Raw genomic sequence first — 17,873 nt, 5'->3', positions numbered from 1 at the left:
TTTGAATCTTTGTTTAGATGTATTTAATTATTATTCTTTAATCACTTTTTAAAACGTTACGGAATGAATGGAATGTAGGGTTGTGCAAACATCAATTACATAATTTTACAAGAGAATTTTTATTTTTCTTTATGAATGAAAACGTATTTCACTAAAATTAACCTATTAATCAAAAATATCACGCGTAATTCACATTTAAATAAATTTACTCACTCTAACAAGATTTAAATTTCTCCTCATACATATTTTGCCTATCCCTGAAGCGTCATTCAACAGGTGTGATTATAGTCACTGAGACGCTGTTTGTTTACCAACAGTTTAAAAACTCTTTAAAATCACTTATACATTCAAATTACCCGTTTTACGCCACTTTGTCTTATAAATAAAGCATCGGTAGTTTGTTTATGTGTTTAGTTTTGGTTCATTCTTAATCTAATCAGCGATTAAGATAAACCGAAAAGCCCCACCTGTTTTGTGCAACACACAAGATACAAAAAATTGTCCCACTTAATAAAAAAATTAGAAATATGGATAACCAACGAGGAACTGAAAAGAAATTAAGCATTGCGTACTCTCTTTGTATAGCTTGTGGGATAATTGCTGCAATTTGTGTGGGAGTTCCTTATGGGCATTGGAAAGGGACTTTAGATGTATGTGGAACATTACCGTCCAGACAAAATTGTAGTTGTATATTGTACGGGAGAAATACATTCAATTATATTGCAGGTAATTTTATATAAATCGCTTTTTAATTAAATAAAATCTTTGAATTACTTTTTAGGTGGAAGTAATCACATTTGTAACTTTGTTACATTTGGTCCGTTAGCTTATGTTATATTTTCGCTTTTATTGGCTTGTTTCCATGGATTTCGAGTAATGTTTGGATCAACAAATTCACAAAGAACAATAACAACAAAAAACGAATTAGGCGAAATGGTTATTCTTCAAACAGTAGATTCGGAAACAACTAGCCCATTAACACGGAGCTTTTGGATAACAAAATCAATAATATCAGTTGTGTTAACCATCTATGCTTTGGTGTTATTTGCAATGTTTATGGATGGATTTTTACATACTTGTAATGAATATCGGAAAAGATTGGAAAAAATTTTGGGTATACATGGAACGGTTATCCCAGTAATTCATAATAGACTTGATTGTAATGCAATTTTTGATTTTATGGATTATATTGAACCAGATACTGCAATTGCTAGGAGAGATGGGACGATAAATACAGCAGCCTCTTTAATTACAGGTTTAATTGCATCTTGTTTGTCTTGGGTTTTATTCTTTTTCTCTTCAATTTGGAATATTAATCAAGCTAGAAATAAAGTTTAAATATAAGTTTATTTTATTTGCTAAAAGATGGTGTAATTTTTAATTTTATACGGTGAATTTCACTTAAAATGTAATATACAAAAATATATTTCCATAGAAACTAGGGCGTATCTACTTACTTTGTCTCATATAAAATGCAACATGTCTGAATGTTTCTAGTTTTAGGTCTAATGTTAGTTCTAGTGACAGGGGTTGGTAGCGCTAGTTAACATAAGATTCATTAACCATATTCATTGAACCAAATCTAGAACTAACAATAGACCTGGAACTACTAAACCCGAATGGTTCAGGTTTAGCCATCTTAAGAGGCGAATGGCTCTTACCTAAAATGGTTTAATGATAGTTTCAGTGACAGTGCTAGGTAGCGCTTGGGACGGAAACTCAGAGTTGTCATAAGGACGATAAGAACGTCACCTTTTCCAAGCAAAACTTTTCCTTTCCAAAGCTACCCAATGCCTGTACTAATTTAAGCTATGTTGCATTTATGTGGGACAGTGCAAGTGCATATTAGTTTTGTAACTATGGTTACTGCATTCATATATTGCGAGTTATATGATATTCGCGGTATACAAAAAGTCCGTCCATAAGAAAAGGATGAATAAAAAAAATTCAAATATATTCAAATGTATTTTATCTTGTTTTTTTATTGAGTAGTACTTATTTGCAATTGGCACAAACAAAAAAAAATGTTTTAAACAAAAAAATAAAAGGCGAAAATCATAAAGTAATGTACATGTTTATTTGCTGCGGTGAATTAATTTCAGCAAACAAAAAATTATAGAGATATTGACAAAAAGGTTATATTGTTTATAGTAATCAATGTACGGTAGGAAAAAACGATGTGTTAAGTAAAGGATTATTTACAATGGCACTAAGTCTAAAAGTACATAAAAAAATGAAATGATTCGGGAAAAACTCAGCATCACCTTGAACTACACTTTGAACTCTGGTAAAAATCTTAAATCTATGAAAAAACATCGTTTTCTTTCTATCATTTAAGAAAAAAAATGTGAACGAAAATTAAATTGTAAGTCATCAAATAAATTAAACAATCAAAACTCACTTTACATTGTCCTTGAAAACTAATTAAATTTATCAATTTTTTCTCATCTACATATATAAAAAAATTATGTAACAATAAAAATGCCTCAAATATTCACATAGTTAATTCATTAATAATTATAGTAAATATTTTCTTATATACAAGCTCGTGTTTTAAATGTTCAATCTTCAGCTGCTTTCCTTCCACTAAATATAAAAATAGTGAAAGAGAAAAATCGTTAACGCCAAAGCGTACAAAATGAGATCGTACAAAAACACCAACTAGTAGGACATAAAAATTAAGCTAAAAATAAAAAAACTCGAAATCAGCTGAAAATCGAACGTTTTCTATTTCCTATTTATTTATTTCCATCCGGATCTTTTTTATTTAAATTAATATCTCCAATTCAATTTTTCTGATTACATTTCCTTTTCCTTCTTTTTTACGGGTTTTTATTTTCAAATTTGTGGTCCAAATTAAAAAGACTTTTAAAGCTAAAACATTTTATCGCCGCCGCCGCCGAATCCGCGCATCGCTCGGCCGACTTTTTTCTTCTTAAATATAAAACTAATTATTCTCATACAATTTTTCTCTTAAAAATTTGATTTTATTTACGAAGTAAGCCTCTAACGATTCTGCACATTTGAAAAACTGCGACTCCTTAGGGTTGTAGTAACGGCAATTATCGAAGATCTTCGTCATATCACCTATATACTCACTTAGTTTCTTGTACGTATGATTATTTATTTTATCTTCAATTTTTTGTAAATCTAAAATCGTATTTTTTTATTAATCTATATCATTCATTTATTAATTTTTATTTTTACCCATTGGTTCTTTGATAACTTTATAATAATCAGGTGCTTCCGCTGGATCTACTGGCTCCATAAACGGCCATGCACTTTTATGGGCCTAAAAAATTAATAATAAATAAAAAAAACCATGGATATGGGTGGCTGGAAATAACGTTTCCCTATTTTTAGGGTAGATTAAAAAAGAAAATAAGAGCACCATCTATTAAATTTTTTTGTAATATTTTGTGTTATAAGCGCCACCTTTTTGAGCTTTTTAACATTAAAACTTAATTTTCCTAATTAAAAAAAATCTAACCTATAGGTTACGATATTTCCAGATACCTAAAATTTATTAACCTGAATTTGTTTGATCAATTTCCTTAAACCTTCAAAGTCCTTATTTGTTAAATCCTTCATGTTTGCATAGTTCACGGAAGAATTTCTCTGACAATTTGGACAGATGTATTCGTCGATATTATCCGCTTCCGATTGGAGAATACCGACGCACCTTCCGTGGAACCAATCCTGACAGCGATCACAACAAATATAGAACCTACAACGCAAAATAAAACAATTATCATTTATTAAATTTGATGATTTATTAAAAAAGGAAAATATAATAATTTAATACCCGTCGTTATTATTAACTTTAACATTTAATTGTAAAAAAATTAACTTACTGAGATTCATCATAAGGTTGTCGACACAAACAAAATAGTTCCTGAGTATCTCTGGCGTGTTGACATTCCACACAAATATATTCCTTCAATTTTTTGCTTTGCGACGGATTGACGCCGACGCACGACCCATGGAACCAATTATTACAGAGATCGCACGCTATATAATACTTAGAAGAATCATATGGCGTGCGACAAACGCAATGGAGTTTTTCTTTTTTCCCGCGAGACTGCGGCGGTGACGTCGCAGCCTTTTGAGCACCGCCACTACCTCCTTTCTTATTCTTCGCGCTTCCACCACTACTTCGACTATTCGGCGATGTAAATGGGGTATTCGGTTGTTGTACTGTCGCCGATTTTCGTTTACTACTACCGGCGGAAGTGCGTACTTCTTCTTGTTTGGAACGTTCTAGTTTTGTACGAGCTGCAAGTTCTTCGTTGACTTCTTTCTATTAATTTAATTGAAATAAAAAGAAATTAAAAATGATTTTATATAATATAGTAAAACCTCAATAAAAATGATTTCTAAAACTAAATGTAAATCTACCACAAGAATTAGAAACATTTGGGTTTAGCCATACATCTCTTAAAACGGCTAAATCCGAATGTTTCTAGATCTAATTGCATCTAGGTTTAGAGTTAGTTCTAGTTTTACTTGTTATTCCGTGCTAGATTGTTGTATATTTTTATTGAACTAAAAGTAGAAGTAACACTACACCTAGAACTAGAGACATTCAAATTTAGCCGTCTTAAAAAACGTACAGCTAAACCTTAATGTTTCTAGTTCTACATCCAGTGTTAGTTCTAGTGCTACTGTTGTATGAACTAACTAATAAACAACGCAACAATACCATAACAATATTAATCCGTTATATCATAGTTTTACTGCATTAATAATATTTCAATTACCTGAATTTCAAGTAATAATTCCTTTTCTAATTGTCCTCTTTTTCTTAAAATTTCCTTTTTTAACAGTTCGGTATGTTTAAATGCTGTTACACTTAAGCTGTTTTTGGACGAAGATTTCTTCTCCTCTTGTGGCGTTTCTTTGAGTTTAACTCTTGCTCTCGGTGATTGCACAAGTTTCTCTTTTAATGTGTCCGTACTATAAAATCATTTCCAATAAGTAACTTTAGTTTTTTTTTTACTTTTCTAAATTGATTTTATTTTAAAATATAATATCAGTCTTTTAAAACAAACGTATTATTTTAACTTTAATGGTTTTTTTTAAATAATTCTTCAATGCACAAAATTTACAAAAATAAAAATAAACAAACAGGAAAAGACAAGAAGATCGAATTCAAGCAAACAAACGATTAATAAACTCGGATAGCACAAACAATCAAAATGGTCTTAACTAGAAAAATTAATAAAGGAATTAAGTTAATAATAATGGTGGTCTGTTGTGTTTTATTTTTGTTATAAAAGTGAAGTGTGGACTCTGAAAGAAGAAAACAAACATGAATTGGCAACAAAAAAAAAAAGAAATTTTAGGATATTTTATGGAAATTATTAAAATCAAGAGCTTCTTACAATCCAAACTATACAAAAAGAAATGAAGAAAATAAAGAGTAGTGCTGGAGGAATGAAGAAGAATGTAACAACCCGAAAGATATTGTATAAATTGGAACCAACTAAGCAGAAAAAAACAAGAAAAGAATTATAATTATTATTCAATAATATTGGCGCACATAAAGTTAGGTGTAGATTTTAAAACAAAACAATTATTATTAATCTCACTATTTCATTTTTAAATCTACGGCTATCTCTCGCATGCGCATTTTGTGCACTATTTTCTACTCTATTTATTTATTTAGATCAACCATTTTTTTAAAACTTTTTCCTACTTACTGAACATCATCTTTTTTAACATCATTATTTCGATTGGGTCTACTTCTCTTGGGCGTCTCCATAACCCAATCTTCGTCATCGTTTTTAGACGCGCTCGGTGGCCGTTTTCTCGAATTCAAATTACCACGATTAAAAGTATTTTGAATCGCAATTCTAGTACTATGAACCGGAACTTCCGGTTCTTGTTTCATTTGCTTTTCCTGATATCGTTGTAATTGTAGGAGTTTCTCTTCGATTTCTGGATTAAGATTTTCTTGCTTTAACGCCGTCTTAATAGCTGATGGGGATGCGAGTTAAAAAAAAAAAAAAAGAGAAAATAGAATAAAATAGACAGTTTTAAAGAAAACAAAAATAAATTAAAAGAGAAATTTTGAGATCAATTTCTTTTTTATTTAGAAATCCAAAGCAAAACGACTCAAAAAATTAAAAAGGGGGGAGAAATAAACAATGAAAAGGGCATTCGAAAGAGACAAAAACTCGTTTGGGTGCGATGAAAAATGGTTTTATTACACAAAAATTTTTGATGTACAATTACAAGTTACCATCATTAAAAATAATTCTTTTTAACTCTCCCTTTCATACTAATGCTTTCACTCTTTTTTATTTATATTTTTGTTTTTAGTCTCTCAATAATACTGACATGATGATGAAAAGAATCATCTCTATAAAATTCCAAGTGATCGTAAATGATTATTGACCCAAATAATTTCTTTTTAAATATATCACTAAGCCTTGTTCAATAAAGTGTAACTATAAAGTGTAAATTTATCGACAACCTTGGTGATTACTTCAGTTTTTTCTTATTTTAAACACTTGGGATATAAAACGGAAACAAATAACGAAACAAATATCACAGCTAAAAACGTCGTTTACACAAGGAAAGAAACGAGAGGTACGAAGGAATATATAGATGGAACGGAAAGACGTAGTGAACGTAAAACGTAACCTAACTACCTATCTTTTTTTCACTATATTCTTGCCCTTTTCACGTTTATTTCTCTTTATTAACCGATTTTTCAGTCAATTTAAGATAAAAAATTTGTCTCAACTTATTGATAATGAGTGGTCGTGTAGTCGTTTTGCATTGAATACGCACAGTTAGGGTTGTAGACAATAACGGAAGGTTGGTATACAAACATACTTTGCTGTATATAGTCCGGCGTCACCACAAATTGTTTGTTTTGATGGTCTTCACCGGACACTGCTGCAATCGCATTCGTTTGCTGTTGTTGGGCTGGTTGTGTAGTAGAAGTCGTCACCGTTTGTTGTTGCTGCTGCTGTTGGTGCGCGTTTTCCATATTCGCTTTCATTGCCTGTAGCAATACTGATGTTTGTTGACCATTTACCAAAACTTGACGAACTGTTGAATCATTATTCTATAAAAAGAAATAATTGAAGGTTGGAATAATATTGATTTTAATAATAATAATGAATAAAGAAAAATTAAGTAATAACAATTACATTTTGTTTTTGTTAGGGTTTCTGTTGGGTCTTTATAAAATTTATATTCAATCTTGACAACTGTTATCAAATTTAAAATAATTTGATAAATACATGTAAAACCTTCATATAACGGGATAAAATGGCGAAAAGTAGAACTAACACTAGACCTAGAACTAGAAACATTCGGATCTAGTGTTCCTTTTAACTCAATAAATATACAACAATTAAATTAGCGCTGAATTACAATTAAAACTAAAACTACCGTCCTTCATTTACACATCCTATAGACAACTTGGGAAATACCTCAAGTTTATCTATAAATATGAAATACAGCAACTTGACAAGATATTTTTGTCCATTATAGCTGAAGTCCGTTCTAACGAGGTCCGTTATATCGACGTTTTACTGTATTACAAAAAAAAGAGAATTGTAGAGATATAAATTGATTGAGCTCTTACCTGTTGTAAAGAGGCATTTTGAACAACCCCCTGGACAACTTTATTTTGTGTGATGACATTAGTTTGTACCGGCGCCAAAGGTGGTGGTTGATTAGTTTGTTGATCTCCAGAATTTTCATTGCTATTGGGTTGTACGGCCAAATAAATTTTGGTAGGACCCAACACACCTTGTTTTCCTGTCGAAGCTTGCGCTATAATCCAACAATTAACATTATAAAATAAAATTACAAAATTTAAAAAAATACAAATTAATTTAAATTGTTATTGACAAGTCTAGATAATTAATTAATTAATAAGACTTATTCACTACCTTTAAGTAACTGTTGTTTAACTTGATGTTGAACTTGTGCTAATTGAGCCTGATTAAAATCGGCACCTTGAAGACCTTGAAGTACAATTCGAGGACCCTGTTGCGTTTGTATAACCTGAGCGGTAACGCATTTGATTACTGTTCCTGGAGGTTGTCCAGCCAATAAAGTTTCAGTATCCACGTCCGTTGCAGGTTTTTGAATCGCTTCCTGCACGATTTGTTTAATTGGTGATGTCACTTGCGGCTGAGCGGCGATCGCTACTTGTTGTGGTTGAGTAATCGTACTCGGCGTCAATTGAGCCACAATCTGAGCTTGATTGTTTCCCGTCGGCCTTATCAACACTTGTTGACCATTTATTGTCGCCACTTGAACTTTTCCTGAAGCTAATTGTTGCGCTAAATTTTGGTTATTTACCACTATTTGGTTAGTAACCACCTAAATAAATAAGTAATGTATTAAAAAGAAATAAAAATATTCATTGGGTAATAACCTAAGTGATCAAAAGATTCTTTAGATTCATTATACGTTGTTATATTTACCTGTTGTCCTGTTGCACTAGTTATAATTTGATTAGTACTGACAACAACCTGTTGCTGTTGAAACACCGGATTCCCGCTAACAACAACCGTTCCGGGACTGGCTGCAATTTTCTGCACAACTTGCGCTGTAGCTGCAGGTTGTTTAACGATCACTTGTCCTTTGACGGGACTTTGGACGGGCTGTTGTAGAATAGCCTTCACTTGGCTACCTTGTACGACCAATTTGCCTGTGGATGCAGCGGGAGTTGTTGGTTTAATAACTGTTTTGTTAACGACCGCGTTAGCCACGGTTTTCTGCTGCTGTTGAGGTGTTGATATCGCGGCAGGTGCAGTGGTTGCTGTAGGCGTTTGTGGTTGTATCTGCGTGGTTGTTAGCACTTGTAGTTTACCATCAGGCATTTGAACAAGTTGTTGACCTGGCATCAAACCTTTCACAGTTAGACGACCGTCCGGACCGCGCATTATTTGTACGCGTTGGGGCGTTTCTGCCGTCGTTTTTGCCTGTTGTTGAAGTGTTTGTGTTGGTGTGTTAGGTTGAACTGAATATTAAATAATTCTTATTAATTTAAAATAAAATAATTTAATATATATAATATTCATCAAATCGCTAGTTTCGATTACTCGCAACTAACTTTCTTTGAGTAAAATAAATAATTTCAAATACTCACCAGGTTGTTGTAATTGTATTTGTTGAATAGCTTGTCCTGTGGTCGTTTGAACCTTAATCAACGACTGTTGGTTGTTAGGAACGTTTTTGGGTAAAATAGCAGCACCGGCTGTGATTACTCTGGTGGTTCCATCGGGGGCTTTTGTCATAAATATTCTCCGCCCGGCGACGTTTTTTCCGGGGGTGGCATTATTACCAGTTAATAATGAAGTTAAAGTTGTTTTCCCGGTCACTTGATTCGGGAGTACGACGTTTTTCACGATTTTCATTTGACCATCCGCTGTGGTTACTATAAAAATAAAATAATAATTATAAAATTGTAAATTAAATATTGTATGTATAAATAATAATAAAATAAAACCAACTAATAACACACACGACAATTTCGTTTCCTACCTTTTGGTTGAATTGGTGTGTTTGTTGTAGTTGGTTTTGTTGATGTACTAGTAGCAGCTTTATAAATGAAAAATCAATAAATATAAATTTATTAAATATTCAGGATGTTTTTAGTTAATAATAATTACATAGAAACATCCTGCATATTAAACTTTGTTTTTTTTATATTTTAAAGTTATTATTTAATTTTTTTACCTTGAGCTGTACTTCCAACCATTTTAATAATCTGTCCTTGATTATTCTTCAATTCTAAAGCTCGTTTTTGTTGATGAGCGGCGCGTTGTAACCGCAATTGTTGTTCCATTTTTTCTTTAATTTCTTCGGCACTCGCCTTATTGCTAACCAAAATTTTTCCGGGAATCTCATTCGATTCGGCCACCGCGGATCCCGTCGTTCTCGCCGGCGGTAAATTTCCGGTTCTGCTCCTAGTGATAACTTGAGCATTAACCTTCTCTACCCTATAGTGAAAACACACATGGCAGGCTGTTAGTGGTGGGGGGATACTTCCAACATGCATGTTGTGTATCAACAAAAACAATAATTTAACCCTCAAGCATCCCATTTTTAAGCATTTCATGAGATTTATTTTATTCTATTTATTGATTTGTGAGAGGGAAAAAAGATTTCTTTTGAATACAAGCAAGTAAGCGTGAAATAATTAAAAAGTGATTTTTTTTACCTTTCTCCGTACTGTTTAATCTCCCATAATTCAAGTTTATCCTCGTCAACCCATTCTTCGGTTACTTGGGGATCGGTGCTTTGAGGGGATTCAGGACGTTTTCGTTTACGTAAACCGCTTCTTATTGATGTTACTTCTAAAAATCAAGAAAAATCTTAACTTGTTGATTATTTTTCATCGTTTTTTAATTATTCACCTCTAACAGTTTTTGGTAATTCCAAAGGAATAACGACTTTTCTTCTTAAATATTGCGTCCTTTCCAAAAATTGTCCCACATGTCGATGTTTTAATAATTCAAGTGATAATATTTCCGTTTCCGTCGTAATTTGATGTTTTCCATCGGCACTTAATGGCTTTGCTTGCATATCGTCCCATCGTAAGCACGCCCAAAGTATGCGTAGCTGCAACGAAGCAGCCGCCAACGACTTTAAATTAACCGTTCTATAAACCCAACAAGTCTTAAATAGTGGTCTCGAGCAGGGATACGGCCAAACGCTATTATTTTGCTTAGCCATCGCGTGAAAACCATTTATCAACAATCTTCCAGCTTGCCGAGCCAATTTTCTAACATCGTGTTTCGGTAAAACCAATAAAGAACGTATTCCTTTTTTCATTAAAAAGGTCGAACAAGCCGGATATTTAACGATTTGTCGTTTTTTATTTCGTTTATCGTTATGTTGGGGGACGACTTTTTTAAGATATATTTTTCCCGCTGTGGAAATTGTTGAATAAACCCTTTCAGTTCCATCTTCGGCGTGTTCTGCTTTAACAATTTTTTCTTCGCGTTTTGTGGTGACCCGGTAACCGCAAAATCTTCGATTTTGTTGTGCGCTATATGAAGATTTTAAGTTGTAAGCGTTTTTCCCGGTACCGTTAATACTTAAGTCGGATTTAGTGTCAATTTTTTCATTTTTCACGTTCGCCCCACCTAAAATCATTTCTTTTATGTCATCAGGCGTCATAATATCCATATCAACATCGTCGTTTTCATTCTCACTTTGCATTAATAATTTTTGTTTCTTTTGAGGGGGCGAGTTTTTATCGTCTTCTTCTTTAACCTCGTCTTTTTCCTCCTCTTTGATTTCTTCTTTTACTTGAATTGCTTCATTTTCTTTATTAACGATTTTTTTTGGGATATAGGCTAATTTAGTGTCTTCGTTTTTACATTCTTGGGCGGTTAAAACAGCCGTTGCTAAATCTTTACATATCGCCGCTTCGTTTGGTGGTTCTTGCCGTTGTTGATTTTCAGTCAATTTTTGCTCAAGAATGGAAGGTTTCGATTTTTGTTGAACAATCGCTTGAATTTTAGCTCCCGTTGTTGTGTGTAAATTCGCTTTCCTTAATAAAGCTAATAATTCCCTACGCACTTTACTCCTTTGTAAACACAAAGGTGAATAACAATTACTAACCAAAGTTGCTGAATTACTGTTACAACCTTTTGAGTAACACTGAAAATCTTTTGCCAATTTTGATATTGATGTGTAATGAAGTCGTAAAGATTGAATCTTTTTAGCTATGTTACTCAACATTTCTCGATTAACTGTGGATTGCACTGGAGTTTGCGTAGGAGCTGAAACTTTGCCGCTCATCATGTTATTTAATTGCTTTTCTAAACATAAATCTTCAACGTCCATATCATCGCTATTCTCAACATCGATGTTTTCGTTTTCATCTTGAGCCTCCTCTTTTGTGTGAGCTATTTTTTTCTCTTCAATCGATTTTAATTGTAATCGCCTGGTTAAAAGGTCGTCCAATTTCGATTTTTTCGCTACTTTCGGATAAAGTAATCTTCCAGGGGTGGTTAAAGCCTTAGATACAACAATTTCTTCGAATTCATCAATTGGAGGGATGATTTTTAAATTTTTTAACGCGGCGGGAATATCGTCAGCATCGTCTAATGTTTCGTCATCTTTTTTAAATTTTTTAATCAAAAAATTGTACATATTTGAGTCAATGGCTAAAATTTTTAAGCCAACGGAATCTCTTACTTGAACCATAATCTTATTAGGCCCCGCGTTTAATCCAATTTCCTTAGAATTAACGATTTTATGTATTCTACCGGAAGACAACCACAACCAACCCCAACGACCGTGTATTCTATATTCCTCCCCTTTTTGCTTCCACAACTGATGTTTAAACCCCATTGTATACTTCACGTATCCCGTTATAATCATTCGATTTCGTTCTTCTTCTTCTTCCCGCTCTTTCTTTTCGCGTTTCTCTAATTTTTTACGTTCTTCACGTTCGGAGGCTGTTATTCTAGATAATCTCGTGTGCCCTAATTGTTCGTGCCAAACGTTCGCAAAAACTACCGATTTTATACACGCTTGTAAAACAATTAAAGATTTAGCAAAATCTTTTGGCTGTTGACAAGCTGCAACAACAGATAACCAATTTTTACGTATAATATGCCAGGATGGATGCATAAAAGGCGCTTGAATCGTTTGCTCTAATTGTAAAATGGTTTGTCTCAATGAATTTAATAAAGTAGTTCGATTACCACTTATTACTCCAACCCATTTAAATTCGGACGCGGTTGTTAGCGAAAATTTATGCGATAAATGTCGCTTTTTATCACGCTCCTCATTCCTTTGGGGTTTATTTAACGCGATTATATTCGTTGTGTATTGATTTGTGTACGATTTAAATTGATTATCCATGCCAAGTTTAAATAAATACGTCCCGTTCGCGATTTGACTAGTTTTTAAACGAGTCATTCTTTCATCCTTTTTATCGACATCTTCTCGATTTAAAATTGCTGTGGTTCTTCTTCGCAAATCTTCAATGTTAAATGTTTTTGGTGTTAATGTACCCGTTTTTAATCGCGTCATAATGTCTTTATCTTTTTGATCGTTGCTCTCATTATCTTCATCTTCCGTTTGTCCTAAATCAACTTCCGAATTTGATTTAGTCGTATTATTTGTATTATTATCCATTTGATTTATTAAATCGTTAACACCACTGCTTTCGTTAGATTCGGTTTTTTCAATCATTGTTGTTTCCGTTCCTTCGGAAGAGTCCTCATGCATCCTTGCAACCATGTCTTCGGCGTTTTGTTTTTCTTTTTCACGACGTTCCTCTTCTTGTTTATCAAGAATTTCTTTGTTTTCTTTTATTATTTGAGCTATAAATTAATATAACGTATTTAGTAAGTTTTTAATAAAGAAGGTTCATTTTTAATTTTTTACCATTTGCAACTTCTAGATAACTTTTTTTGTTCCCCTTGCATTGATTTGTTAATTTTTCGGTTATTTCCATTTGGCGAAAAAGTTCTTCTTTGATATCCAAAATTTCACGCACTAATTGTGCCTCCATATCGTTTCCATCAAGAACTTTTAATAACTCCTCAACTTGTAATTTAGTGGAATAATACCAAACTTCCGCCGCATCATTTTCTCTAAATTAAAAAATTTTCGCTTAATTAAAAACTTAAATGCACTAAATTGATGTGAAGCAAACTTCACACTGGTAAAAAAACTTACACGATAATTCTTCGACATAAAAAATAATATTTTCGACCATGCCTATCATAACCTATATGTTCTTGTCTGCAAAGTTGGCCCTGTTTCTCCACGTCAAGTACACAATCAACGACTCCAGTCACTTTATGTGATCGACAAATATTACATTGCCAATCTTCTTCGGGGACATCAACCAGTGGGGGATCGACACATTCCAAATGGTACACAGCCGGGCAAGTCTCACAACAAAGCAGGTCGCCCAATTTATGGCAAACCCTACAGTGATCATCGTAATGCATCGGAACTGCAAAAAGTTGCAATAAAAAAATATTTCTTTCTCAAATTAACATTGATTAAATTAATGCAAAAGGGAAAAAAATAAAAAAAAAGGTTTAGTTTATTTCGTTTTATTAATTTTTGTTAATTGTAAAATCCCGCTTTTTACCTTCACTAACTAAGTCTTCTCGAACAGGATTAGTAGCAAGAAATTGATCGGTCAAAAATTGCAGAACTTTAATTTTATCATCGACAGCCCCAAACGGATAATCGGAATTAGCCAAGATGCCCATAACAGTTGAATCAAAATGCTTATCACTTTCAACGTATGAACGTAAAACTTCAGGCCAAGTCATATAATCTAATAAATACAAAGAAATATTTATGCTGTCTTTTTGATCCAACGGTCCGAAATGAGTCTGTTGAGAATCCTCTTCTCGTAACAAAGCTTTGAGTAACATGATGTGGATTTCAGCTAATAAACTGTTTTGATCTTCACACATAAGAGCAGCACAGAAATCCTCGACGCGAAACGGAGATAATCTCACCAAATTTCGAAAGTGCCTCAACACTTCGTAGATGCTAATAACAGCCATGATATGTTCGTGGGACACTAGAAGGTCATCGGACGTTTTAGGTAAGTCCAAAGGGGGTATAGGGCGGTTTTGGAGCCATAAAGGTTCGGGTGTTGGTGGCCTAGGAACGGGAGGGGTACGTTTTGGTGTACCACTAAGAGTACTGTACCCACTCAAAGAAAAATCACTATCACTTGAATCTCCGGCAACTATCGACTCTTCTGATTCACTCTCAGATATCCCTACATCGTATTCTACTTCACTCTTATTATCACTAGAATCATCCCCAAAATCCGACCCGTAATGATACTCAGAATCGTGATAATCCGCTGCACTAGGATTATAACCTCTCCTTTGGTAAGCAGAACCTACATAACCTCCGCGTCTATTCGTTCTGTGAGTATCTTTCCCTCTAATTCGAGTACTACTCCTTCGGCCAGCATCACTTTGAGGCGAATTTGGACGAGAAGGAGTGGGCGTACTCGGTTGAGAATCTGAACCCTTATTGTAATTTAATAGATACTTTGGTTTTTTAAGTAAATGATATTGAAATTTCTTAGTTCTTTCATTAACTTGAACTTTGGGGGGTCTCCCCCGTTTTTTCACGCCTCTGGCCGACATCCTAAGGTTAATCTGTCAATCATCCGGCCGTTAGCACGTGGTGTTCGCAAATGAAAACAAGCTTGTATACAAACGCAAATGTCAAAACTTAGTAGCTTAAACGATTCATGATAGACGATCGTTCGCCATTCCGCTAACTACGTCACGTGACGAATACCTCCGGGCGCATTTTTCGTAACATGTTCGACGGTCCAATCGCACCAAACGGTCCATGCAACACTCAGTATAATACAGTTTAACGTTTCACCACGTAAAACACGCGTTACGCCATAAGGACGCGTAAAGTAGCCCCGATGACGCGAACCTCTCAAAGTGGAAAAAGAACTATCTAACAAAACGAACGCTAGGTAGCGTTCCTATTGGCTGATGCATTGGCCGCCATGACAACTTGCAACTGTAAAAATTTTACCTCTTCGAATATGTAAACGCGCGCGCCCCAAAGCGGCGTCAACCGATTATCGGATTTAACACGCCGAGCCCCAATACACACGCCGTCGCGACACCGAATTTTAACACAAAAATCAATTTCTCGCTACTTATTTCGCACGTCCAATCCTAACGCTCGTACCGAAAACTAACGTCCGAATCGACAGATGTCACTGTTTCCGTGAATAAACCGAAATTCGACTTTTGAATTAAAAATCCCTTTAACATTAAAAGGAAAGCGTTTCAAAATTTAATTTTTATTTATAAAATAACCCGAAGAGACCCGCGCTTACCAATTTGAACGTGTTAAATTTTTTTATCTAACCAAAAGTAATTTCCGGTAAAACTAACATCCAAATCAACAAACGTCACATCTTAAAATTCAATAAATAAACGTAAAATATGAATGTATTCATTTTGGTAATATAAAAACATGAAAAAAAAATCCAAAATAAAGAATAATAAAGCTTCAAATTATTATCTAAAGAATAATACCCCGTTTATGAAACGGAAGTACCGCGATGATTTTGATTCAACGCCGTCACCATCCAGCTTAATCCAGTGGCGTCACTTGCCTATTCTTAAATGCAATATAATCCGTTTTAATTCAACTTCCGTATTGATTTTAATGATTTTTAATAAATAAAAATGAAGCGAATTAAAAATAAGATCGATTTATGAGAAGGCGCGTTAAATCAAAATTAAATTAAGGGAATTAAATTTAAAAAAAATTGTATGCGCACGCCAATGACAATTGACAGAATCAGAATTGGAAAAGTCAAAATGGTGGTTGATTATTTTAAATAAAAAACGAAAAATTGCGAATCGGTAAAAAATTAAATTAACCCGAATCACCCGATCGAAAACGACTACGAAATGTGCGAAATAGGGCAAATGTACGCGATGCGTCCGTTAATCGACCATAACGGCCCCTTAGAATTACCTCAGTGCATGTATAAAATGCGAAATCTCCATTCGGGAAGAAATGGTGAAGTGATTAACGATACGGGTCACGTTGTCGTAAGTAAAGGAAATTTGGACACGTTCGAGCGGGTTTATCAATTTTTAAAGGTCCATCTATACTCCTAATCGTTAGCGCTAACGTTTTAACGCACTTTTGGTTCTATTTGGTTTAGAAATCATGCTTTACTCACCATTATTCCAGCTAAACTTTCCTCCCTGACACAACAGCTACGAATTTTTTTGAACAACTGTCATGCTTAAACTAAATGTGTATGTGTGTACAGGAAGAAATTTCATGTCTTCACATATTGATATTTATGACAAAAAAAAGACTAACTTTCTGTCTAAATTTCTTAACCTAACCAATTTGAAAAAGAAAGAAAATTTAGTTTTTTTTAAAATAATATATAAATAATTTAAATTATATGTATTTTTTTTAATTAGAACATTAAACCACCTAGTAACATGGTTGAAATTGCTCAACGGCAAGACGAAATTTTGCGCCAACTTAATCTACTTCGAGAACAGATGGTTAATTTGAGAACATCTTTAAAATGTGATGATAAAGGTGATTTGTCTGTTTCTTCAAAAAAATCTAATTTAAAGGTATTAATTTAATTATTTTATCTATCATATATTAATTTTTTTTTATTGCAGATTGGGACATATTCAGCGGTGATTAATATAAACACAACAAGACCACCTTATTTCTTAGAAATCCTTCAAAAAATTTTACAAAACGTCGTAATTTTACAAATCACACCTCATTTACACTCTTCCGTGAACTCTTGGCCTAATGTGATTAAAAACTGTCTTGATAGAATGGAAAAGATTTCTGTTTCTAATCAAAATAATTTACCGGTTATATCTTTAAGAGTAATCGTCAAAAATAGTGAGTTAATTAAATGTTAAACACAAATAATATATTGTTATTTTTTAGTTGATACTCAAACACAATTAACTGTTTCGGACGAAACAATAATTGGTGAAGTAAACGTTTTACGATATCTTGCAAGAACTATACCCTTGTTGGGGTACGAAGATGCGAATCCATTTGAAATTGATCCAATTTTGGACGCTTGTTATTTTATTGTTGAAGCTAAGACTAAGTCAGCACGAGCCAAATACATCAATTTTATTTTCAAGAAATTGGTGAATAAACGGACAAAAGATCAATGGTTATGTAATGAAAAGAATTATACCATTGCAGATATTGCAGTTTACGCAACATTTAAATATTTAGATGAAAATGAATTAAATGTTACTTTAAAGAAGTATATGCAGTTCTGTAAATCAACATTTGATAATTAATAGAACAAATGTAAATAAATATTAATTATTATGAGATCTTAACTT

At 33.4% G+C, this 17,873-nt stretch overlaps 3 protein-coding genes across 9 annotated transcripts; 2 read left to right on the top strand and 1 right to left on the bottom strand.

The window, feature by feature from the left end:
- The first annotated feature begins 271 nt into the window (after window positions 1–271).
- LOC111427054 (uncharacterized) lies at window positions 272–2,497 on the top strand. Its single transcript, XM_023062015.2, has 2 exons — window positions 272–726; window positions 782–2,497. Exons 1-2 carry the CDS (start codon window positions 528–530, stop codon window positions 1,336–1,338), a joined length of 756 nt encoding a protein of 251 aa, XP_022917783.1. The 5' UTR covers window positions 272–527; the 3' UTR covers window positions 1,339–2,497.
- Window positions 1,963–16,796, bottom strand: LOC111427051 (nucleosome-remodeling factor subunit NURF301 E(bx)). Of its 6 annotated transcripts, none has more exons than XM_071194051.1 (19): window positions 16,709–16,796; window positions 13,678–13,960; window positions 13,384–13,592; window positions 10,392–13,319; window positions 10,196–10,331; window positions 9,712–9,974; window positions 9,517–9,573; window positions 9,122–9,409; window positions 8,454–8,992; window positions 7,914–8,349; window positions 7,604–7,794; window positions 6,844–7,078; window positions 5,703–5,979; window positions 4,761–4,956; window positions 3,855–4,300; window positions 3,532–3,727; window positions 3,208–3,292; window positions 2,996–3,150; window positions 1,963–2,934 (listed from the first exon to the last, which is right to left on the bottom strand). In XM_071194051.1, exons 2-19 carry the CDS (start codon window positions 13,953–13,955, stop codon window positions 2,875–2,877), a joined length of 6,975 nt encoding a protein of 2,324 aa, XP_071050152.1. In that variant the 5' UTR covers window positions 13,956–13,960; window positions 16,709–16,796; the 3' UTR covers window positions 1,963–2,874. The 6 variants fall into 6 exon arrangements, with proteins under 6 accessions (XP_071050152.1, XP_071050149.1, XP_071050150.1 ...); XM_071194048.1 differs by lacking the exon at window positions 16,709–16,796 and adding an exon at window positions 14,102–16,270; XM_071194049.1 differs by lacking the exon at window positions 16,709–16,796 and adding an exon at window positions 14,102–16,270 and having other exon boundaries at window positions 9,712–9,941.
- LOC111427053 (aaRS-interacting multifunctional protein 2) lies at window positions 16,303–17,864 on the top strand. Of its 2 annotated transcripts, none has more exons than XM_023062014.2 (4): window positions 16,303–16,574; window positions 16,962–17,123; window positions 17,175–17,409; window positions 17,458–17,864. In XM_023062014.2, the coding sequence occupies exons 1-4, from the start codon at window positions 16,431–16,433 to the stop codon at window positions 17,826–17,828; spliced, it is 912 nt and encodes a 303-aa protein (XP_022917782.2). In that variant the 5' UTR covers window positions 16,303–16,430; the 3' UTR covers window positions 17,829–17,864. The 2 variants fall into 2 exon arrangements, with proteins under 2 accessions (XP_022917782.2, XP_022917781.2); XM_023062013.2 differs by having other exon boundaries at window positions 16,306–16,625.
- The last annotated feature ends 9 nt before the right edge of the window (window positions 17,865–17,873 follow it).

This window comes from Onthophagus taurus, chromosome 2, assembly GCF_036711975.1.
Source record: "Onthophagus taurus isolate NC chromosome 2, IU_Otau_3.0, whole genome shotgun sequence".
Lineage (NCBI taxonomy): Eukaryota > Metazoa > Arthropoda > Insecta > Coleoptera > Scarabaeidae > Onthophagus > Onthophagus taurus.
The sequence above is the reverse complement of the archived record's forward strand: the minus strand, read 5'-3'. Positions and strand labels throughout refer to the sequence as shown.